The 19,952-nt window shown below is 32.1% G+C and overlaps 1 protein-coding gene across 1 annotated transcript in view; it reads left to right on the forward strand.

Annotated features, from left to right (window-relative positions):
• PRKD1 (Serine/threonine-protein kinase D1) overlaps positions 1-19,952 on the forward strand; it is a gene marked incomplete at its 5' end in the record, with an annotated part of 154,737 nt that overhangs the window by 40,833 nt on the left and 93,952 nt on the right. The window contains one exon of the mRNA XM_051212282.1: positions 5,554-5,693. Coding sequence (XP_051072451.1) covers positions 5,554-5,693 — 140 coding nt within the window. The remainder of the gene's footprint in view (positions 1-5,553; positions 5,694-19,952) is intronic.

Raw genomic sequence — 19,952 nt, forward strand, 5'->3', positions numbered from 1 at the left:
CTTACTTTCTATTCAAGTGAAATGATTCAGATAACTAGTAAGTATTGTATGATAATAAATAAATCTAAATACAAGTAAGAATGTTTATAAACCAGTGATTTAACATGGTATTTAATATTAGACTTCAGCCAAAAAGAACCATATACTAATCATTGAACAAGTAGGTTAAACAGACATTTTAATGTAAAATAAAACATCTGTTAAATATTAACACTTATCAGTTATTCTCACGAGTTATTTTTTTTTGTTGGTTTTCCGGTTTCGTTGAATCAATTTTGTTGTTATTCACCCTCCTTTTTTTAATGTCTCTCTCTTTTATTCATTGGTTACAACTATTCTTACGGATAGAAACAGTATGTATGAATCAATAAAATTTCGGTATTATGTTAATTGATGATAATGTCAATACTTGATTGATCAGTAGTTTTTATTAATCAGTTAAAATATGCCTTATGGAAATAGTTTTCGAACAGCTTAGACATGAAAACATTCTAAGAAAGAAAGACAATGTATGTAATGTGATAAAAACTATAAATTTAGTCAGTGACATAAATCTTTTCCCTAAACACCGGTTATGATCTTTACGATTTCGATAAGTTGCTTGTTAATATTCTAAATTATATTGTCATTATCTACGTTATAGCTTTCGGCTTGTTTGGAACTCGTCGGCTAAATTTATTTGGATTCCAGTTTTAATATTCATTTTCGAATTCGAACTCACTGTCTGTCACTTAAAAATTAAACAGATTATTCACTGAACTACTGGCTCCATATAACCACTAACTAAAGATGTTAATAATGGTTTCTAATTTCCGGTTATTGAAACTTGTGATAAAAGGTGTTTCGAAAAAATCCGCTTATGATGAATATAGGCCAATAAATGTTCGCGCGCGAGACCAAAGATCCTAGGTTCGAATCTCGCCAACAGGATCATGAATACGCACTGTTGAGATGTCCTATAGGAAACAGTTATCCAGTACTTCCAGTTTCTCAACAATCTCTACAACCCCATACGGATAAAAACTGATAGATTATAGTCTTGAATTTCAACAGCGTGACGTTACAAACTGTTGAGATTTATACAATAATCTCACCCAGTTTCTTAAAAATAATCATACTAATAATATAGGATTTTCTATTATTGTTCTATTATATATATATATATATATAACAAGGAGTCAGTATGTGAACAAACATATCATGGATTACTATTTAAAACCATCGTATAGCTACGATAAAAAGTTTAAGAGAATATGTTTTTTCACTAAACTAATTATTTAGTCTTACTTATTTTATGTCTCAATAGATGTTTATTGTTTCTGGGTATTTATGTGAATAATAGTCGATCCAATAAATAATTTATAATTATGCGATTATTCAGCTGATTTGTAATACTGTTTTTTTTATATTTCGTACATAACTATTTTGGCAGGTGGCACTTTCTTCTCCGTTTTTGTTTGTTAAGTTTTCATGTTCTAATATTATTGTAATGAATTCATTAACATGACAATTTTTTTGATTAAGATCATGAATCAATTAATGTTAGAAAATCGTTGGAAACCTGGAAGCACTGGACGGCCGTTTCATCCTAGTACGGGACTCCTCAGCAGTGCGCATCCACGATCCCGCTCCCTGCGAGATTCGAACCCAGCTCCACTGGTCACGGCTTCTCACTAGAACTCCTAATCCTAATCCGTGTCGGGTAGAGACAGGTATCTACCTCAGTACAGTGGAAGTTGGTCGCGCAATTTCGTGGATTGGTTGATGTTAGACACTAACACCATTGGATACCGGCTCAGTGGTCCAGTTGGTTAAGCGCCTGGCGCGAGACCGATAGGTCCTGTGTTCGAATCTCGCAGGGAGCGGGATCGTGGATGCGCACTGCTGAAGAGTCCCATACTAGGAGGAAACGGCCGTCCAGTGCTTCCAGGTTTCCAACGGTGGTCTAACATCTATTGATTCATGATCTCAATCAAAAACTTAACAGTCTCCACAACCCCTATACTGATGACAATTTTTTGTTATTGTCGTCCCATTTATATACACAATATAATTTCTTAGTATACATTGGGATTGTATGAATTCCTATGTTTTTATTTTATAAATTAAAACAATACTGTATAAAACACTTATAGCAAAGAAACATTGATAAGAATAATTGTTATAATTAACCGATGTTTATTTGTCTTTCATGTTCTGTTAATACTGAAGTAAGTTTTACGTTGAACTTATTATCTGGGGAGGGTTTGTGTTTTCTTTTTTTTGGCACTTATCGACCTTAACTATTAAAATTTGTAAATTCTTATGTGTTACCTAATATACATAATTTTTCTTGAAAGTTTAAGAAAAAACTTTTATTGTGTTGAATGAAGTATGGAAGGCGCCTAGTAATAAGTATAGTGGATTTATGATATCACTATGAGTATGATTGTAGATAGATATTTGAAATTTTGCAAACAGTTAACAAGTAATGTTTCATTAGACACAAATAATTCACTTCATTTTCTATCTTTCCACTTCACATCACTTCCAACAGAACAAAAAGCAAATATATTAAAATTCATGCATGCAAACAAGAGTAGAAAATGATCCACATTATCATATTTAATACATCTACCATGAAATAAAATGGTAGTAAGCATTAGTTTAACTGGAATGTTATATTAGCAAATATGTTGCTAGTTCACTTGTATATATTCTTATTTACCTTATAATGATTTCATTTAATTCTAAATAATTTATTTACTTATTTCATGTATATATGTGTACAAAAGAAGATACCTCTTCATGATATATGGAAAGTAAAAGGAGTTTGTTGAAATGTTGCATGTCGAGAATCCCATATTGTAATGAAAATGGGATACTGAATACAGCCATTATTATTATTATTATTATTATTATCAATATCATTATTATTAACAAGGGAGGTAATTTATGTCCTGAAGTAGGGAAAATAATTTATTACTTTCTAACTGAAGATTTTATCTTTAGTCTGAAAAACATCATTTTCAAGTGTAACTTTAATTATCCGATTTAAAAAGAATCATTTGTTATTGTTTTATTTTACGTTTGAAAAAAAGAAGGACGAATATTTTATACAAAAAAGAGGGCAATCATATATTCAGGAGGGGTTTTGTGGAGATTTTAGTAATTTCAGTAGTTGAAATCATGAGTTAATTGAAGCTAGAACACCATGGATGACCTGGAAGCACTGGACGGCCGTTTCATCCTAGTATGGGACTCCTCAGCAGTGCGCATCCACGATCCCGCTCCCTGCGAGATTCGAACCCAGCTCCACTGGTCACGGCTTCTCACTAGAACTCCTAATCCTAATCCGTGTCGGGTAGAGACAGGTATCTACCTCAGTACAGTGGAAGTTGGTCGCGCAATTTCGTGGATTGGTTGATGTTAGACACTAACACCATTGGATACCGGCTCAGTGGTCCAGTTGGTTAAGCGCCTGGCGCGAGACCGATAGGTCCTGTGTTCGAATCTCTACAGGGATTGTCAAAGAATTATTACTAAAATGCACTATGAATGTACATTTCAAATTCAATGGGGAAATCTACAGAAAAATAGATGGCGTCGCGATGGTTTCACCCCTGGGTCCCATATTGGCAGACATTTTCCTTTCTAAACTAGAAAACGGCCAACTGGCACAAGAGATCGATAAGTTTCCATTGTACTATCGATATATGGATAATACATTTATCCTTTGTAACGAGCGTACGGACTTGATAAGAACACTCGAGCAATTCAATACAGCTCACCCGTCCATAAAATTCACATGTGAGAAAGTAAATGGGGGTAAAATAGCCTTCCTAGATGTTCTGCTTACAAGGAGAAAAGATGGATCGCTAAAAAGAAACATAAACAGGAAAATGACCTGGACGGGTCAATATACTAACTTTTTCAGTTTCGTTCCTCTACAACAAAAAAAGGAACCTTATCAAGACACTACATCATAGAATCAAGACTATATGCACTATGGATACGATTGAAGATGAAACAAAGAGATTGTTTACAACCCTGAAAGAAAATGGATATCCAGAGAAATTTATAAATAAAAACCTAGCCAATAAAAGACAGCGTAGAGAATGTCCAACAGTAAATAGAAAGCCTCTATATATACGCTTACAATTCAGAGGAGACGCGCCGAGTGAAATGTTAAGACTTAGGTAGATCAATTCAAAGGACTTTCAACGCAGCTAAACTACAACTAGTATTCTCCACACGACCAATAATCACTCCGAGGTTGAAAGATAAATTACCTAGACTAGCCACCTCCTTCTGTATCTATCAATTCAACTGCTCCTGTGGAGCAAGTTATATTGGCAGATGTTCTAGGAATTTGTACATTCGGGCTCGTGAGCACCTACCCGTGTGGTTAAACAAAGGTGTTGTCAAAACTGTTAACAGCTCCATCTTAGACCATTTAGTCCAAACAGGACATACAGCCAACATGGAGCAATCTTTTGCAATAGTTTATCGTGTCAACAGCAGTCTACCTAATTCCGTCAGACTGCGAATCCTACAGACGGCTGAAGCAATTGCTATTCGGATCAAAAAGCCAGAGCTTTGTATCCAAAAGAAGTATGTTCAGCCTCTCCTTTTACCCTGGCCAACTAGCTAATAATCAATCTTATAATGTGGTGACATAATCTGATTAATGTTCATTTTATGTCCCAAACTTATTATTATTATTATTACTATTATTATTATTATTATTATTACTATTATTGTCTTTACACTTGATAAACCCTTTTTGAGGAATTTATTTAATATCCACCCCTGAACCTACTATATTTGACCTGATTATTTTACATATTACGCAATTTCCGATTTGTAATCACAATATTCTCTCGCTCTCTCTCTCTTACCCCATGTTGACCATATTTATTCTGATAATTTATCTCACAATTTCATTTCGCTTATAAACCGTTTCAAGTTAACACTTCATATTAGTCAGCCCCAACATTAACAATTTTATTTTTATATAACAAACAATTCCTGATTCACATATTACCATTTCCAAATGATGATGTATTTTGCCTTAAATCTGGCCAATTTTATGGATTATTAATCTGGATTTATAATTGTAGAACCTGATGAGAAATTATTGAAAAGAATATTCTTCGTACATACAATTGTGTTATTTTATTTGTTCTGTCGAGGTTTATGACCTCCAGAGAGTAACCATCCACTGTACCAAACGAGATCATGTCCAGGACATGTAGGTTACGGAGTAGGTACAATACATTTTAACTTGTGAGCTATATATTCTACCTGTTATATTGTGCAACAATCATAGAATGATGTCGGTGAATGGCTGCTTTATACCCAACATATTTAAGCTGAATCAATCACAATATATAACAATATTGGCACAATTAACAATGGCAGGCCTCGTAGACAGTCAAGTATTCCAGTATTCTAAGAGAAATCAACATAGTTTGTAATGTTTATTTACAAATGTGTAACATAGTTTACTTTAGAATTTTATTTAGATAATGTAAATTCATTTATCCTTTTTAATTGTCAATGTATTTTCAGGTTGTAGTCAAAATTTTCACAAAAAATGCGCGTACAAAATACCCAACACATGTACTGGTATAAGTACTAGATCAAGTTTAACGAAACAATCCAGTTTTGAAATAAATAACCAATCATCGTCCAATTTGTCAAACACTACCGTGGGTTATTTTTTTAGCTTATCTTCCATTTTAAAGTACATCTTTCTTTTTATTATTGCTTTTTTATCCGACTCTCATATTTATATCATTGAACAATGAGTATTTTGTCTGTTTATTTAACCTGACGTAACAAAGTAACTTAAGGACTCAATGATATGATGTTAACTATAAAGTTTGAATATTTTAGGCCTAATTCTGTGTCATGCTGTAAGAGTGTATTAATAATGAATTCAGACTATTACAAATAGTTTTCATGGCATTTCTAGATGATTATTATTCATAATATAAAGTAAATTGACCAACAGATTTGTAATACTGATATTGCGTCATCATTTGCATTGTTAAGTTTATTGTTCATTGTCATAATTTTCTAAAATATTTGGTTGAAACGTACATTGTTAATTTGTCACCATTTTGTTTCTAATGAGCATTTAACCATCAATAGGTTTTTGGTGTATCTATCCTCATTTTTTTTAAAAATTTGCTCTTAGGTATATTAATTATTTTATTCGTGCAAAACTAGGTTTGATTATAACTGTGAACTGTAGTTATATTTCATGGTAGGTTTGATATCAATTAGTATACCAAGGTTTTGATGAAGTTTTGTTTTCTGTGCTGGATGGTTTAGTCGTGGAGCTTTCATCGTTCTTCTGAACGACATCATCAGCACAAACTTCAGATAGAAGTGAAGTGTTCGAATTTCTCCATATGCGTTTCACAGCTTGTTCTATACACCTCGACATTGATTGGTATACCAAGGTGAAATGGACAATATTAACGACCCTACAGGAAATCTAAGTTAAAGATTGCAACTTTCTTGTTGAGCACGTTGTGTTGAATTACTCAAACCAATAAAACCCGATGGTAATCAACATCAAAACACTTTGAATAAATAATTATAGGATCGTATATTTCTAGTATCATTTTAAATTATACATGATTTTTTTTTCTATAAAATATAATCAATGGGAAGATACAAGTAAACAACACCAAGTAGAATATAAGATATAATCAATTATTGAGATTTTTCATATTGTTGGATTTAAAACAAAATTTGTAAAATCAAATAGATTCATACTACTTATTAAGTTTACTATTATCTACTTAAATGCCTTAAAATTTCATAATTGAAAATTATACGAAAATAACAGCCTTATTTAGAAAGTAATGAAATCATTTGTCTCTAAATTCAAAAATATGGTAGGTAGTATCTGTTACCTAGAAATGAACGTAAAATAACAAAGATATCTTGGAGAATCCTAAATGTGAGTCAAGAGTGAAAGTCATGAAATGTACCATATATTTCGAATGTCTCACGTAAAATCGAAAAAAAGTCATATTTTGAATCAATACTAATGGAGAAACACTCAATAAAGAAAAATAATTCCGATAGAAAAGATTGTGTTATTTATTATCATTGTTACTTATTTAAACACATAAATATCGGTACATGGAGGCACTAAACAGGTATGCGCCACATAAATAACTCGATTTGTGTGAGGGATGGGATACTTCCCGGATGCCCAAACCGAACCAGGTGGTTTTCTTAGGGGGCCACACCCGTAGCCTTCGACCTAAAGGTCTAATCCATAAAGCAGTGGAGCAGCGTCAGAAGATGCAGTCCTATGGTAGCAGGTGACCAACGATTTGTTCATACGCTAGTTGTTCCTACAGGATCCTGAAGCCCATGTGCATCATTGGTTTGGAATCAGTGTTTTCCAACTCCCCTAGGAGGACTCTCCATGTCCACTAACCCGGACATTCGCTTTTCGTCCTCTCAATTTCGTAAACAACACCCCCACTGCCAGAATGCAGTGAGTAGGACTTTCCTGGAAGTGGTTGTATGCATATGGCTATGTGAGAGCATTTGGGGTGGGAGAGTTGACTCTCCCCACTCTCGGCTGTACTCGGGTATTTGGGGCGAGAGAAAAGATGAAAGTTAAAAATCTTTAACACAACTGATACTGAATATTGTTTTTATTAAATATTTAGTAATTTGAGAGTAAAATAAAATCAAAATGATCGGGAAAAAATGGATAAGAGAGAAATGTATTGAAAGATTAAGATTTTTACTTGAAAAAAAAGGTGAACATATTTGTTATCAGCCTAGTGTAGAATTAGCAAATAGATTTTCACTTCTTGCATGAATAATACTATTGGCACTCGAATTTTATTGTTAGGGTTGAATATATATATCCTTTCAAATAATAAAACACACAATTATGACATGTTATTTGCTATAACCGTGACGACAGCAGATTAGAGGACAGCGAATTATCGACCGGACCAAAGACGCGCAAACACGTAAGAACAGCCTAGGGTTTTGATTGGTCCCGGTTCACTGTCTAGCCCAGCCAGTTGAGTCCAGAACACAAGTCTCAGCCTCTGAGTTATGAATCATTATATTTCAAACATACTTTGTTTATATACCAGTCAAGCAGACCACATCGTACCATAAAATAGAAAATAACATTGTACAATATTGACCAGTAGGAAAATGACACGTGAAATAAACGTTGACCAATGAGGAAATAACATCATCTCAAGTCCAAGGATAGCGTTAGACTTAAGAGAATAATTTTTGGGATATTTTTCTGAATATTCCAACATTATTATATGTGAAAATCACTTTCGGAATGTTATAAACATCAGAAAATTCTATGATAGCCAATAATGGACATTTGTTTGTCAACCAAGTGATTTGTTTTTAGAACAGCAACATGGTCTTGAAACATTACACCATCGTTTCCTAATCACCTAAATAATATGATTAATAGAATTGAATATCATCAACCAATTTTTTAGTGTTCGAAGGTTTAGTTTTGTTAATTGTGTTAAGTAATAGGACTCCAACTTTAAATAGGGTTTAGTTCAATCTATTCTGAGATATCAATTTCATTAAGAAATATGATAATATTTAATTAGATGAATAAAGTATATGGTTGAGGGGTTGAACATATCACCTGTAGTTGGAATAGCTTTAGTCAACTTTCTTTATACCAGGTTCAAGCATGATGTGTTAATTATGTGATATATTGTATTGTCATTGAGATAAATTTGATCGGATAGATTTGAATACCTTAGTAGAATTATTAAACATTTAACATGTAAACAAAGCTTACACAAATTATATTCTTCTTGAAGATGTACTTTTTGTTGTATTTTTGCTTTTGCCATCTTTTTGAATTCAGAACATTATTTCGTGACAGCACTTTTTAAATTAATGTATTCATTAATTTACTTAAAATAATTTTATATTATCAGTATAGGATTATGGAGATTATTAAGTTTTTGATTGAGATCATGAACTGATTGATGTTAGACCACCATTGAAAACCTGGAAGCACTGGACGGCCGTTTCATCCTATTGTGGGACTACTCAGCAGCACACATCCACGATTCCAGGGCCTTTAGTCTCGCGCACCAACGATTAAACTCTATACCACTGAGTCGGCATCCAGCGGTGTTAATGAATAATCTCAACCAATACGCAAAATTGCGCGACCATCTTCCATTTTACTGGGGTAAATACCTACCTCTGCTCGACATGGATTAGCTCCAGTGGTCACGGCTTCTCACTAGAACTCCGAGAGTTCCCTCACGAAGCTAGTCAGTAGTGAGCACATGGTGATTATCAGTATCGAGTTGTGGAGATTAATAAGTTTTGATTGAGATAATGAACCGAATGCCGCGAGCGGGATCGTGGATATGCACTGCTGAGGAGTCCCACAATAGGATGAAACGGCCGTCCAGTGCTTCTAGGATTTCAATGGTGGTTTAACATCAATCGGTTCATGGTCTCAATCAAAAAAGTTTATGTTACCCAAATATTTGGCACTTTTATTCATTTACTTGAGAATATCACATGATAATTGACTCCTTATCAGTTAAAGTTTATGGGGACTAACATAGAATAGATAGAATATGGTTAGCAGTGGAATTCAGGATAGATGTTTCGTTCTGGTTCAAACTCATCAGCTGAATATATTTACATCTCAGGAGTAATGTTCACACTGGCACTTAAACCATATACCTTTCTCTTCAAATGCCTATTGTGTTATCTACCGAACTTCTGGACTCACATAGATACTAACATATGAAAGAAGTATGTTTTGAACAAAAAGTATTGGTAATATTTGTTGAACTGACCTTTATTAGGTAATCATTAAAAATTAAGAAACGTTAGATAGTATTCTCTTCTTAGTATAAAGCGTTTTAAACTATCACCCATTCACAACCTCTCTGCATGTTTTTTTTTTCGAATTTACGACAGTATGTGATGTCATTAATAAATACTTAATAGAGTTTCACCGAAAGGTCACATCTTTATAATTCTATGTATTTCACTTGAATTTTTGTTCCATATTTTCCCTTTCCCTTACTCTTTCACTTCTGTGATATTCAAATCATGAATTGGACATTTAGTCATTTCATACATATGTACATTGTACTTATTTCTTATCTGGAATAAATTATGATTACAGTCGATGAGTTAAAATAAAATTTAATAAAAAAAAAACAACAAAACAATTTATTTTATTTTTCATGGTACTCAGAAGATTCATAATTAATAATAAGCGAATGAAAAGTACAAAAAGATTGGTAGCCACATTGCAATATGGTCGATAGCATTCGATCTGCACTAAATAAGGACTTAACACACATGACATTGATCACCACCCAGTGATCAATCAATAGTGAGTAAAAACTATATATTTAGTAGGTAACTAAAATAAGAAAATACAACTAATTCCAAATTACGCAATCAAACAGAACTAGAAAAAGTATTTGAATGAAATAATTCAAAGGTTCAGTTTATTTTGTCAAATTCTGAAGAGGCCTATCCTAATGTTAACAATCTATTCATAAGTAACTAGTTTTGAAGTGTACTTCTCAGAGTCACTGTGAAGAACTGTGGTTAGTAAGATTTAACCTTGTAAAATGCAAGTTGGTTATCAACTAATGTTTGTACAATATTGCAAATCAATTGAAGGTTTTGAAATGTAAACCTTTGATAGCATGATTCTACTCAAATCATTTTTCCTGTTATTTTCAACTACAAAAATTAATGTAGTACTGTTGTTATCCATTGAGGTACTTTTACATAGTTATGTAGTCTTGTGAAAAGTTCTTGATTTGATCAGTAACTGTAGTTTGATCATTATGAAGTTGAAGTAATATAGATAAGTAGTAAACTACATCAAGAAAATTTAGGGGATATAAACGATTTATATAAATAAATTAATCAATTAATCATTTTTGGCAAATATGTACAGTAACTAAATCATCTAGATGAAATTTGTTTAATTAAGCTGACTTCAAAAAATTAAGATAAATCAAATATTAGTTGTGTTGGCATATATAAAGAATTTGACTTTATTACAGTTTGTCATAACAGAGCAAAGACTAGTGAGGCTTAATACAAATAAGAAATCGAGACAGACAGATATTTTGTACACCGACAATAAATCCATATCTGATCAACAACTATATGAAAAATATGCTGATTTATATCTCATTTACTTATCTGGTCTATAGTTCTATTTGATTATAATGAACTAGGTAATACTTGGCATAAACTAATCAGTTTAGAATAACAGTAGACCAAACTACATCAACTAATTGATACAACCAAATACTGAGTTATGTAATTTTCTCTTTCTAACGAGTTCAGTATGTAAATGGTTTAAGGATTTCACACTGACAGAATGAATATTTACAGTTTGAAAATGTTTGATGAAACTCTTGGTAACATTTTAATGAAAATTATGTATTTAAATGCACGCTACAGAGGACATTTGGAAATTTGTTCATTTACCATTCTGCCAAAGCGGTTCTGTGTTTATCTAGCACTGATTTAAATGTGAGATGGTATTCAGCTTGTTTAATACTAGTATGGATGATGTGAGAAAAATTTCTCTTTACTTGCGCATGAATATATAATCCAGAATACCAGAAGTAGACTAAATTGAAACTTATTTATTCTTAACCTTTATACTTCTACCTCTGCTTTGTATAGAGCAAATAATGTAAAACTTAATATGAAAAGAGCAAGAACAAAGATTCTAGCAGAATAACATGAATTCATTTTATTTCGTAGGTTCTCGTCAGCTGCTTACAACCTATAGTATTTACAAAGATAATAATCACATAATGGGTTTGAATTGCTTACATGAGAGGGTTTATATTTAAGAAATATTCGTGAAGTATGACATGGGTGTAAATGAAATTAATAGGCTGAATATTGTAAATATATACCTAATGTGAAAGAATATTCTAGAGCATTAATTGTGACAACAGTTCAAATGGGTAGAAACAATTGATTACATAATGAATAAACATTGATAGGAACATAGTGAGTAGAGTTCAGTTGAAAGACTATTAATTTTTTAAAGATAGTTGAAAAAATAAAATCAATGACGTAATAAATATAAAAGATAAAATTAAAAATAAAATTTTTTTAGCTGCAGCGGAAGAATATTTGTCACCAAGGCAGGGAAAGATTAACAATCATCTCCTTCTGAACACATAAATCAGGTTTTGGCGCCTGATAGCAACTGCTTCAGCAAACTTCAGAAGACTGGAGTTTGGCTGCTTACTAATAACCTTGAATGATTGTAGGGTGTCAACCTGATGGCCTGTGTCAAGCAGATGTTTAGTGATTGCGCTACTTAGAGTCTTTCTTTCTCTTGTTCTGAGGTTTTTGGAACATGTTCAAAAATCTGAGATATGCCCTCCTTTCTGTTCGGCCAATGTAGCTGCTTTGGCAGGTACATGTAAATTTATAAATACAGTTGGCGGTAACATGAAAAGGATGCTTATCAACCTTTGATTGAGTTAATGAACATGTTGTTTTATAAAGAATTTGAAGTTTGGCCGCCGGATAGGTTCTGGCTAGCGCAGTATTCAGTCTCCTGTTGATTGTGTTTGCAACCTTTTCTCACTTATTGGCTGCAAATCTTTTAACTGGTCAAACAGATACCGCCAACTGTATTTATAAATTTACATGTACCTGCCAAAGCAGCTACATTGGCCGAACAGAAAGGAGGGCATATCTCAGATTTTTTGAACATGTTCCAAAAAACCTCAGAACAAGAGAAAGAAAGACTCTAAGTAGCGCAATCACTAAACATCTGCTTGACACAGGCCATCAGGTTGACACCCTACAATCATTCAAGGTTATTAGTAAGCAGCCAAACTCCAGTCTTCTGAAGTTTGCTGAAGCAGTTGCTATCAGGCGCCAAAAACCTGATTTATGTGTTCAGAAGGAGATGATTGTTAATCTTTCCCTGCCTTGGTGACAAATATTCTTCCGCTGCAGCTAAAAAAAATTTTTATTTTTAATTTTATCTTTTATATTTATTACGTCATTGATTTTATTTTTTCAACTATCTTTAAAAAATTAATAGTCTTTCAACTGAACTCTACTCACTATGTTCCTATCAATGTTTATTCATTATGTAATCAATTGTTTCTACCCATTTGAACTGTTGTCACAATTAATGCTCTAGAATATTCTTTCACATTAGGTATATATTTACAATATTCAGCCTATTAATTTCATTTACACCCATGTCATACTTCACGAATATTTCTTAAATATAAACCCTCTCATGTAAGCAATTCAAACCCATTATGTGATTATTATCTTTGTAAATACTATAGGTTGTAAGCAGCTGACGAGAACCTACGAAATAAAATGAATTCATGTTATTCTGCTAGAATCTTTGTTCTTGCTCTTTTCAAAATGATAAAGGGAACTATGTGTATGAAATAAAACTTATTAATCAGTCTGTAGTAACCAATGTTATGTTGTCCAGTTGTTAGTGTTGGTTAAATCCTCATGAGTAAATTACGATGTAACCACTAACTTAAATAACATAGGGACACGTTGTGTAATATTAAAGGACTAATAAGAAAAGGAATCCTGTGTCTAGGTTTTATATACGTTAGAATATGTCACTATGGCATATCTGTATTCTTGTGAAAGCTATTGATTGTTTTGTATTGTAAGTCCTTATCAGCCGATGTCATAATTACATAGATTATAACTGAGCTATTCACCATATGATTACTCATTTTTAAAAATTAAGATGCTTGAAACGATCTATCACTTATTAATAACCAACTTCATGCTATCTGCCAAGTACTGCTGAACAAATATATTATCCATATGATGTAATTTATTAATGGTTACGAATACTTATCAAGTTTTACAGCGAAAGTACTATTTAGATGTTATACATATTTATACCTGATAAAAGTAGCTAACAAATAAATTACAGACCAATCTGTTTGTTTCCTTTTTAATTTTAGAATCTATTTGATATAATGTTTATTCATAAAACCAATAGACCAAATAATGTGAATTTCATGGAGAATTCATTTACTTAACTTTACCATACACAAAAACAGAGCAGGTTTCAAACTGAATATAATGAATAGCCTGGAGATTTTTAAAGTTAGCAATGAAAATAAAGTTAGATATGTTAACAATCATTGTAACAATATAGAGGGTGTACGACTGTGATCTAAATGAAGTGAACATCTACTTATTACTTGGAATTTAGCTTAGATTAAAAAATGACACCATCCAGAAGACCACGAAAAAAAACTGAGGAGACATATATATGTAGTACATGTCTAGGTTTGATCCTGTGATTAGCTCAAGGTAATAACTTCTATTGAGTTCCAAACTGGGACTAAACAAAAAAATCACTATTTGTCTTTTTCAGTAGTTTTCAACATCAATAGTCGTCAGATTGAAATCTGACTGTCAGTTAATTTCTATCATTCTCTAAATAATGATTTATATGAATTTATTTTTTAAGTAACCAGCTATACCTTCATTATTAATTTGCTTCAGTAAGAACTATTTTAGGGATCATAATTAACGGAATAAAAGTTCCGAACGTCGATCAAGTAATTTATTTATCACTTGATAGTGCATACCGCTGTGTTAGTTCTAGAGCATGATGTTTATTATTTATATAATTCAATAACCTGAAGAAAATAGAACATAATACATCAAAAAATAACATTTTCGTTCTTGTGTAACGGTTTTATTATCCCTTCCTATAAATTAATATAAAGTCGTAGCACACCGTTGAGACATTAAGTCTCCACTGAAATATCAATTCTTAGAGATAGTCATATAAAGTTTCAGAAGGATTGTATGAAAAATGGACGACTTTCCAAGCAAAATTGAACAATCAAATCAGTTAGCTGTTGTGAAGAGAACTTTAGCAGCTTTGCTTCTTTAACCAATCACCGTCGTAACGGTTATTATATAAACCTCAACGGTGTTACAAATCAGAAGGGAAAGACAAGCGGCAACTACAGTTTATTAGCGGATAATACAGATCACAAAGCTATTAGCATATCGAGCAAATTTGAAGCGGAGTGGCGAATAAGTATGTGCGAGGAATCTCATGGGCAAATTTATAATCAAATTGCATAAGGGTGCAGTAAGGCAAAGCAAAAGCAAACATATAAATATATGGGGAGGAGCAATCAACATTTTAGCTAGAGTGTGTCATGTGCTCTAGTGATCATAACGGTACAAAGAAATATGCGAATCGTTACTATTCAAATAACAATGTCTGCTAAGTCTGTTAAGTAAGTTAATGAAAAGGTTTAATCAAAATTAACCATAATCAAAATTGGCTGTAGGATAGTTGATATAGAAATTCTTATCCAGTAATCATTATTACCATGTTTTATTTTTTCTCATATAGCCAGGGTCAATTACTGTAGGTGTAGGTGCATCTGTTATGATTGCTTGAATCTAATCAGTGTGTTTACTCTTGAAGATTACTAGTGTATTAATGTAGATGTAAAAGAGTGGAACTCTTCTAAGAGTTAATATTCTTATCAATCCTTGTCAAAATTATTATCTGTAGTTTTTCAATTGTTCAATGTATTGAAATAAATGTTATAGAGCTTGCTCTTTAATGATTTACCGATGAGACCACAATTTATGGACGACCATTGAGCGACGCTAAAGTGACATTAAGAGTGTTCACCTAATAACTAGAACCAAATGAAGGTTATAAACCAGTGTGAGGAATTATAATTATGATTTACAATTGACAGTTAAGTTTAGGAATTAGATTTAGGGTTTTCATCATGAATTGAGATAAGCTATAATACCAAAACTCTATTTAGCCAAATGGATGAGTGGATTTCGCACCAAAATTCAAAACTTATCTTATACCTGATTGTTTGGTCCATAAATTATAGTTTCACTTAATTATTCATCAAAAAGATTGATCCTAATCTCAGTCTCATTACCCCATTTTAAAAATACATTTTGTTGAATAATACCCTTTCAATTCTTTCATCATCATATAAAAATCATAAGTTAATTCCTTTCTTTCTATTCAATATTAATGTATATTTCAGATTCATTCATATATTTTTATAATAATAATAATAATAATATAATTCCAATTCTATTGCTATAAAGAAACATAGCTCTAAGCAAAATGGATTACTAGTAATTTGTTTATCTTTGTTTTCAGTTTATTAATTTGTTTCCCTCTTCTTTTTTGTTTTTTTTCCTTATTATTTTATTTATTTTCTCGTTAAATGAAAAAGAAAAAAATTGTTATCCTTAAGGCATAATCATATTTAACAATTTATTTAAAGCTCATTAAAACCTTATTTCAGTTTAAATAAATTTTTTAAGATTGAATGAATACTGGACCGCCGTTTCGTCCTATTGTGGGACTCCTCAGCAGTGCGCATCTACGTCCTCGCCTCCGCCAGATTCGAACCCAGGACCTACTGGTTTCGCGCGCGAGAACTTGACCACTGGACCACTAGGCTGGTCAGAATCCAACGGTGTTAATGTATAACATCAACTAATTCACGAAATTGAACGACATATCCACCATTGTCTTCAGTAAGTTACTATCTCACAACAGACTCGATTAAATTCCACTGGTCACTACTTCTCACTAGAACTCCAGGATATACCTCGTGAAGCCAGTCACTAGTGAGCATTTGTTGATTAATATCAGATGGGTTTTGTGGGTATAGTTGAGATCATGAGTCAGTTGAAGTCCTCTAATCGGCGGCCCCTTGAGATATAACACTATCTGAATTGTGTTAATAGATTAATATCCATTTTCACTTAGTTTATAATCGGTTGACGTAAGATATATTACTAAAAGTGGATTATGTAGACAAAGCAACAAAATATCGTACATCATCGTATATCGACTGAGTATACCAGTCGGTTGAAATTAGAAATTAAGTTGAAACAAAAACACAACAACAACTAAATATTAAGAAATGTAGACAATAAAGTAATTTTCCATGGAATTAATTGAACTGCTTTCAAATCGATTCTTCTTTATTGAACCCTATACACAGTTTATTTTATCTTTTGAATGTATAAATGTAAAATAACATTATACCTTTATACAAATACTACTATCTACCTAGTGTCTATTCTTTATTCTTATATAGATATCTTGATATCTAAGCTCAAAACACTACAAAATAAGAAAATAGATGTACGACAGAAAAGAAAAAGAAACATTTTGATAGTTATCACGTTCATGTTTCTAAGACTTTAGCATGTTGTACGTGCAATTATTATTAATAATTTGTTGCTTTGTTATTTTTCTTTTAAATCACTTAACTTTTTCAGTATTCAAGTTGAAGGTCTGTTTCTTTTTCTTGAAAAAATTGAAATATGATAAGAAAGTTTCAGTAGATGAGATCATGAGTCAACTGAAGCTAGAGGTATTTCATGGTGGTCTAGCTTCAATTGACTCATGATCTCAACTATTGAAATTATTCAAATATGCACAAAAACCCTTTCTGATATTAATCAACTTAAACCCATTAGTGACTGTCTCCAAGGGGTGTTTCCAGGAGTTCTAGTGAGAAGCAGTGACCAGTGGAGTTCAATCGGGTCTGTTGTGAGATAGTAACTCGCTGATGACAATGGTGAATGTGTCACTCAATTTCATGAATTGGTTGAAGTTAGAAATTTACACCGTTGGATTCTGGCCCGCCCAATGGTTTAGTGGTTAAGTGCTCACGTGCGAGGCTGAAAGGTCCTAGGTTTGGATAGTGGATGTGCACTGCTGAGTCCCACAGTAGGATGAAACGACCATCCAGTGGTTCCAGGTTTTCCATGGTGGTCTAGCTTCCATTGACTCATGATCTCAACTATTGAAATTATTATAATATCCACAGAAACCCCTTCTGATACTATAAGGATTATTAATTCCAAATGGTAACCTATGAAAGTGTTTATATCAAGAACCCATTAATAGGAAATCAAGTATTCACATAAATAAAGAAATTAAAAAAATGTTCTAATAAATTATTCAGTTCACTATTCATTATTATTTTATTCAAAATGGATAATATTCAACTCTCAAGAGAGTTAGAATTAGAATTACAGTTTTAAATCTTTTCGAATGGAATTCAAAACGTAAAGTCAACTAACATATCTCTATACAGTATGCTTTGATGTTGGCATTAAATGGTTTGAAATTGTTTAGAAACATTTCAATGTCATCATGAATCGAAGTTTAAAAGTCGAATTAAAAAAGGTTTACCTTATTTCTGACATATATTTCATTAGAAACATGATTTAGTCAGAATTCTCTCATTTATCATTCAGTGAAATCAAACTCCCATTCAAATATGTCATTATGAGCGGATCTAATAATAGACATCTTTATTTCGTACAAAATAACTCTACAAAAAAATGGAAAAAAAGTTTCATTTTCATAATTCTCAGATCAATTTCATTACATTAGTTCTTAGGCTTTCTAGGAAGTTTGACCAAACTAAAAGAACTTATTTATAAAACTGTATATGACCTGAAAATATACTGATTCCCTTTTGGTGGCGTTTTGTTCTCTGAGCGGGATGGTTTAGTCGTGGAGCTTTCATCGTTCTTCTGAATGACATAATCAGCATAAACTTCAGATAGAAGTGAAGTGTTCGAATTTCTCCATATGCGTTTCACAGCTTGTTCTGTGCACCTCGATGTTGATTGGTTCTTATTGACCTTAAATTTGTCATTGTTTACTTCTTTCTTTTGGTTGTGTCTCCCATTGGTTTGATGATGTCGTTCAGAAGAAAGATGAAAGCTCCACGACCAAACCACTCAGCTCAGAGAACAAAACTACATCAAAATCACCTACCTGAGCTACAAATCTCCACCATCTCATAGTTGATTTTTATGTTTATTATTCGACAGTTGGTCTATAATTTAGATAGTGTTTGCTCATTAAGGGAAGGATGTAATTTTTAAAATGAAATGTTTACGTTTTCTTAACTTCGATAGCATTTGCTAGTCTATTTATCTCAGTTGTTTTACATAAGTTAGTTACACTTATTTGCAAATATATTAATAAGTATAACCTAGTATTTCAAGACACATATTTTGATAATTAGAGAGTTAGTGATTTCACAATGTCTGTTACTTAATAAATGACCCATTCTTCTATTTAATAGTTTTCACTAAACCCATTTACCTGAGTATACTCATATCCAATTGAAGTATGCTCTGAAAACTTGACAAAATTTAAATTTCTTTTAAGTAGTATAAATATTGTAATGACGATTACTGATAACAGTTGAAATCTAACCCACTTCGTTCAGTCAGTTGTCTCTGTCTTATAAACTTTGATGGTTGAATTTAAGTGTCCAATCAATAGTTTCGATATACAAGATTTGTTAATTAACAACAGTGAATATTATAATTTATGACTGTCTAAATGTAGACAGGAGCCACTTGTTCTGTTATGAAAACAAAGATAAGTGTACTATCAAAAACAAATGGGAAAAACTACTGTTTATTTAATGTAATATTCTTTGATGGTTAAACATCGTGACATTCATCATATGTGGTACAGGATCAAACCTAATACTGTTCAATTCTATTCTATACAAATATAATTAAGCGATCATCGAGTATGTTGTGAGAAGACACAACTCTTTGTGTTATATTACAATATTTTAATTTGTACTAATGTGTTTTTGTTATGATTTAGTGAAATTACACTAAACCTTAAAAACACAGGAAAAAAGTGTGAACTGTTGATTTATTTATTATTATTACCAATAAGTTTTTATGGGAAGAGAATTTAATAGACAATGAAGAGATTTAATTTTTGCCTATGAAACGAAGTAACTCCATAGTAAAAAAAAAGAATCATATATTGTGATCTTATGACGTAGAGATTTAACATGATTAAATTCTTAAATTTTCGTTATTATTTTAAC

The sequence above is a fragment of the Schistosoma haematobium genome, chromosome ZW (assembly GCF_000699445.3).
Source record: "Schistosoma haematobium chromosome ZW, whole genome shotgun sequence".
Lineage (NCBI taxonomy): Eukaryota > Metazoa > Platyhelminthes > Trematoda > Strigeidida > Schistosomatidae > Schistosoma > Schistosoma haematobium.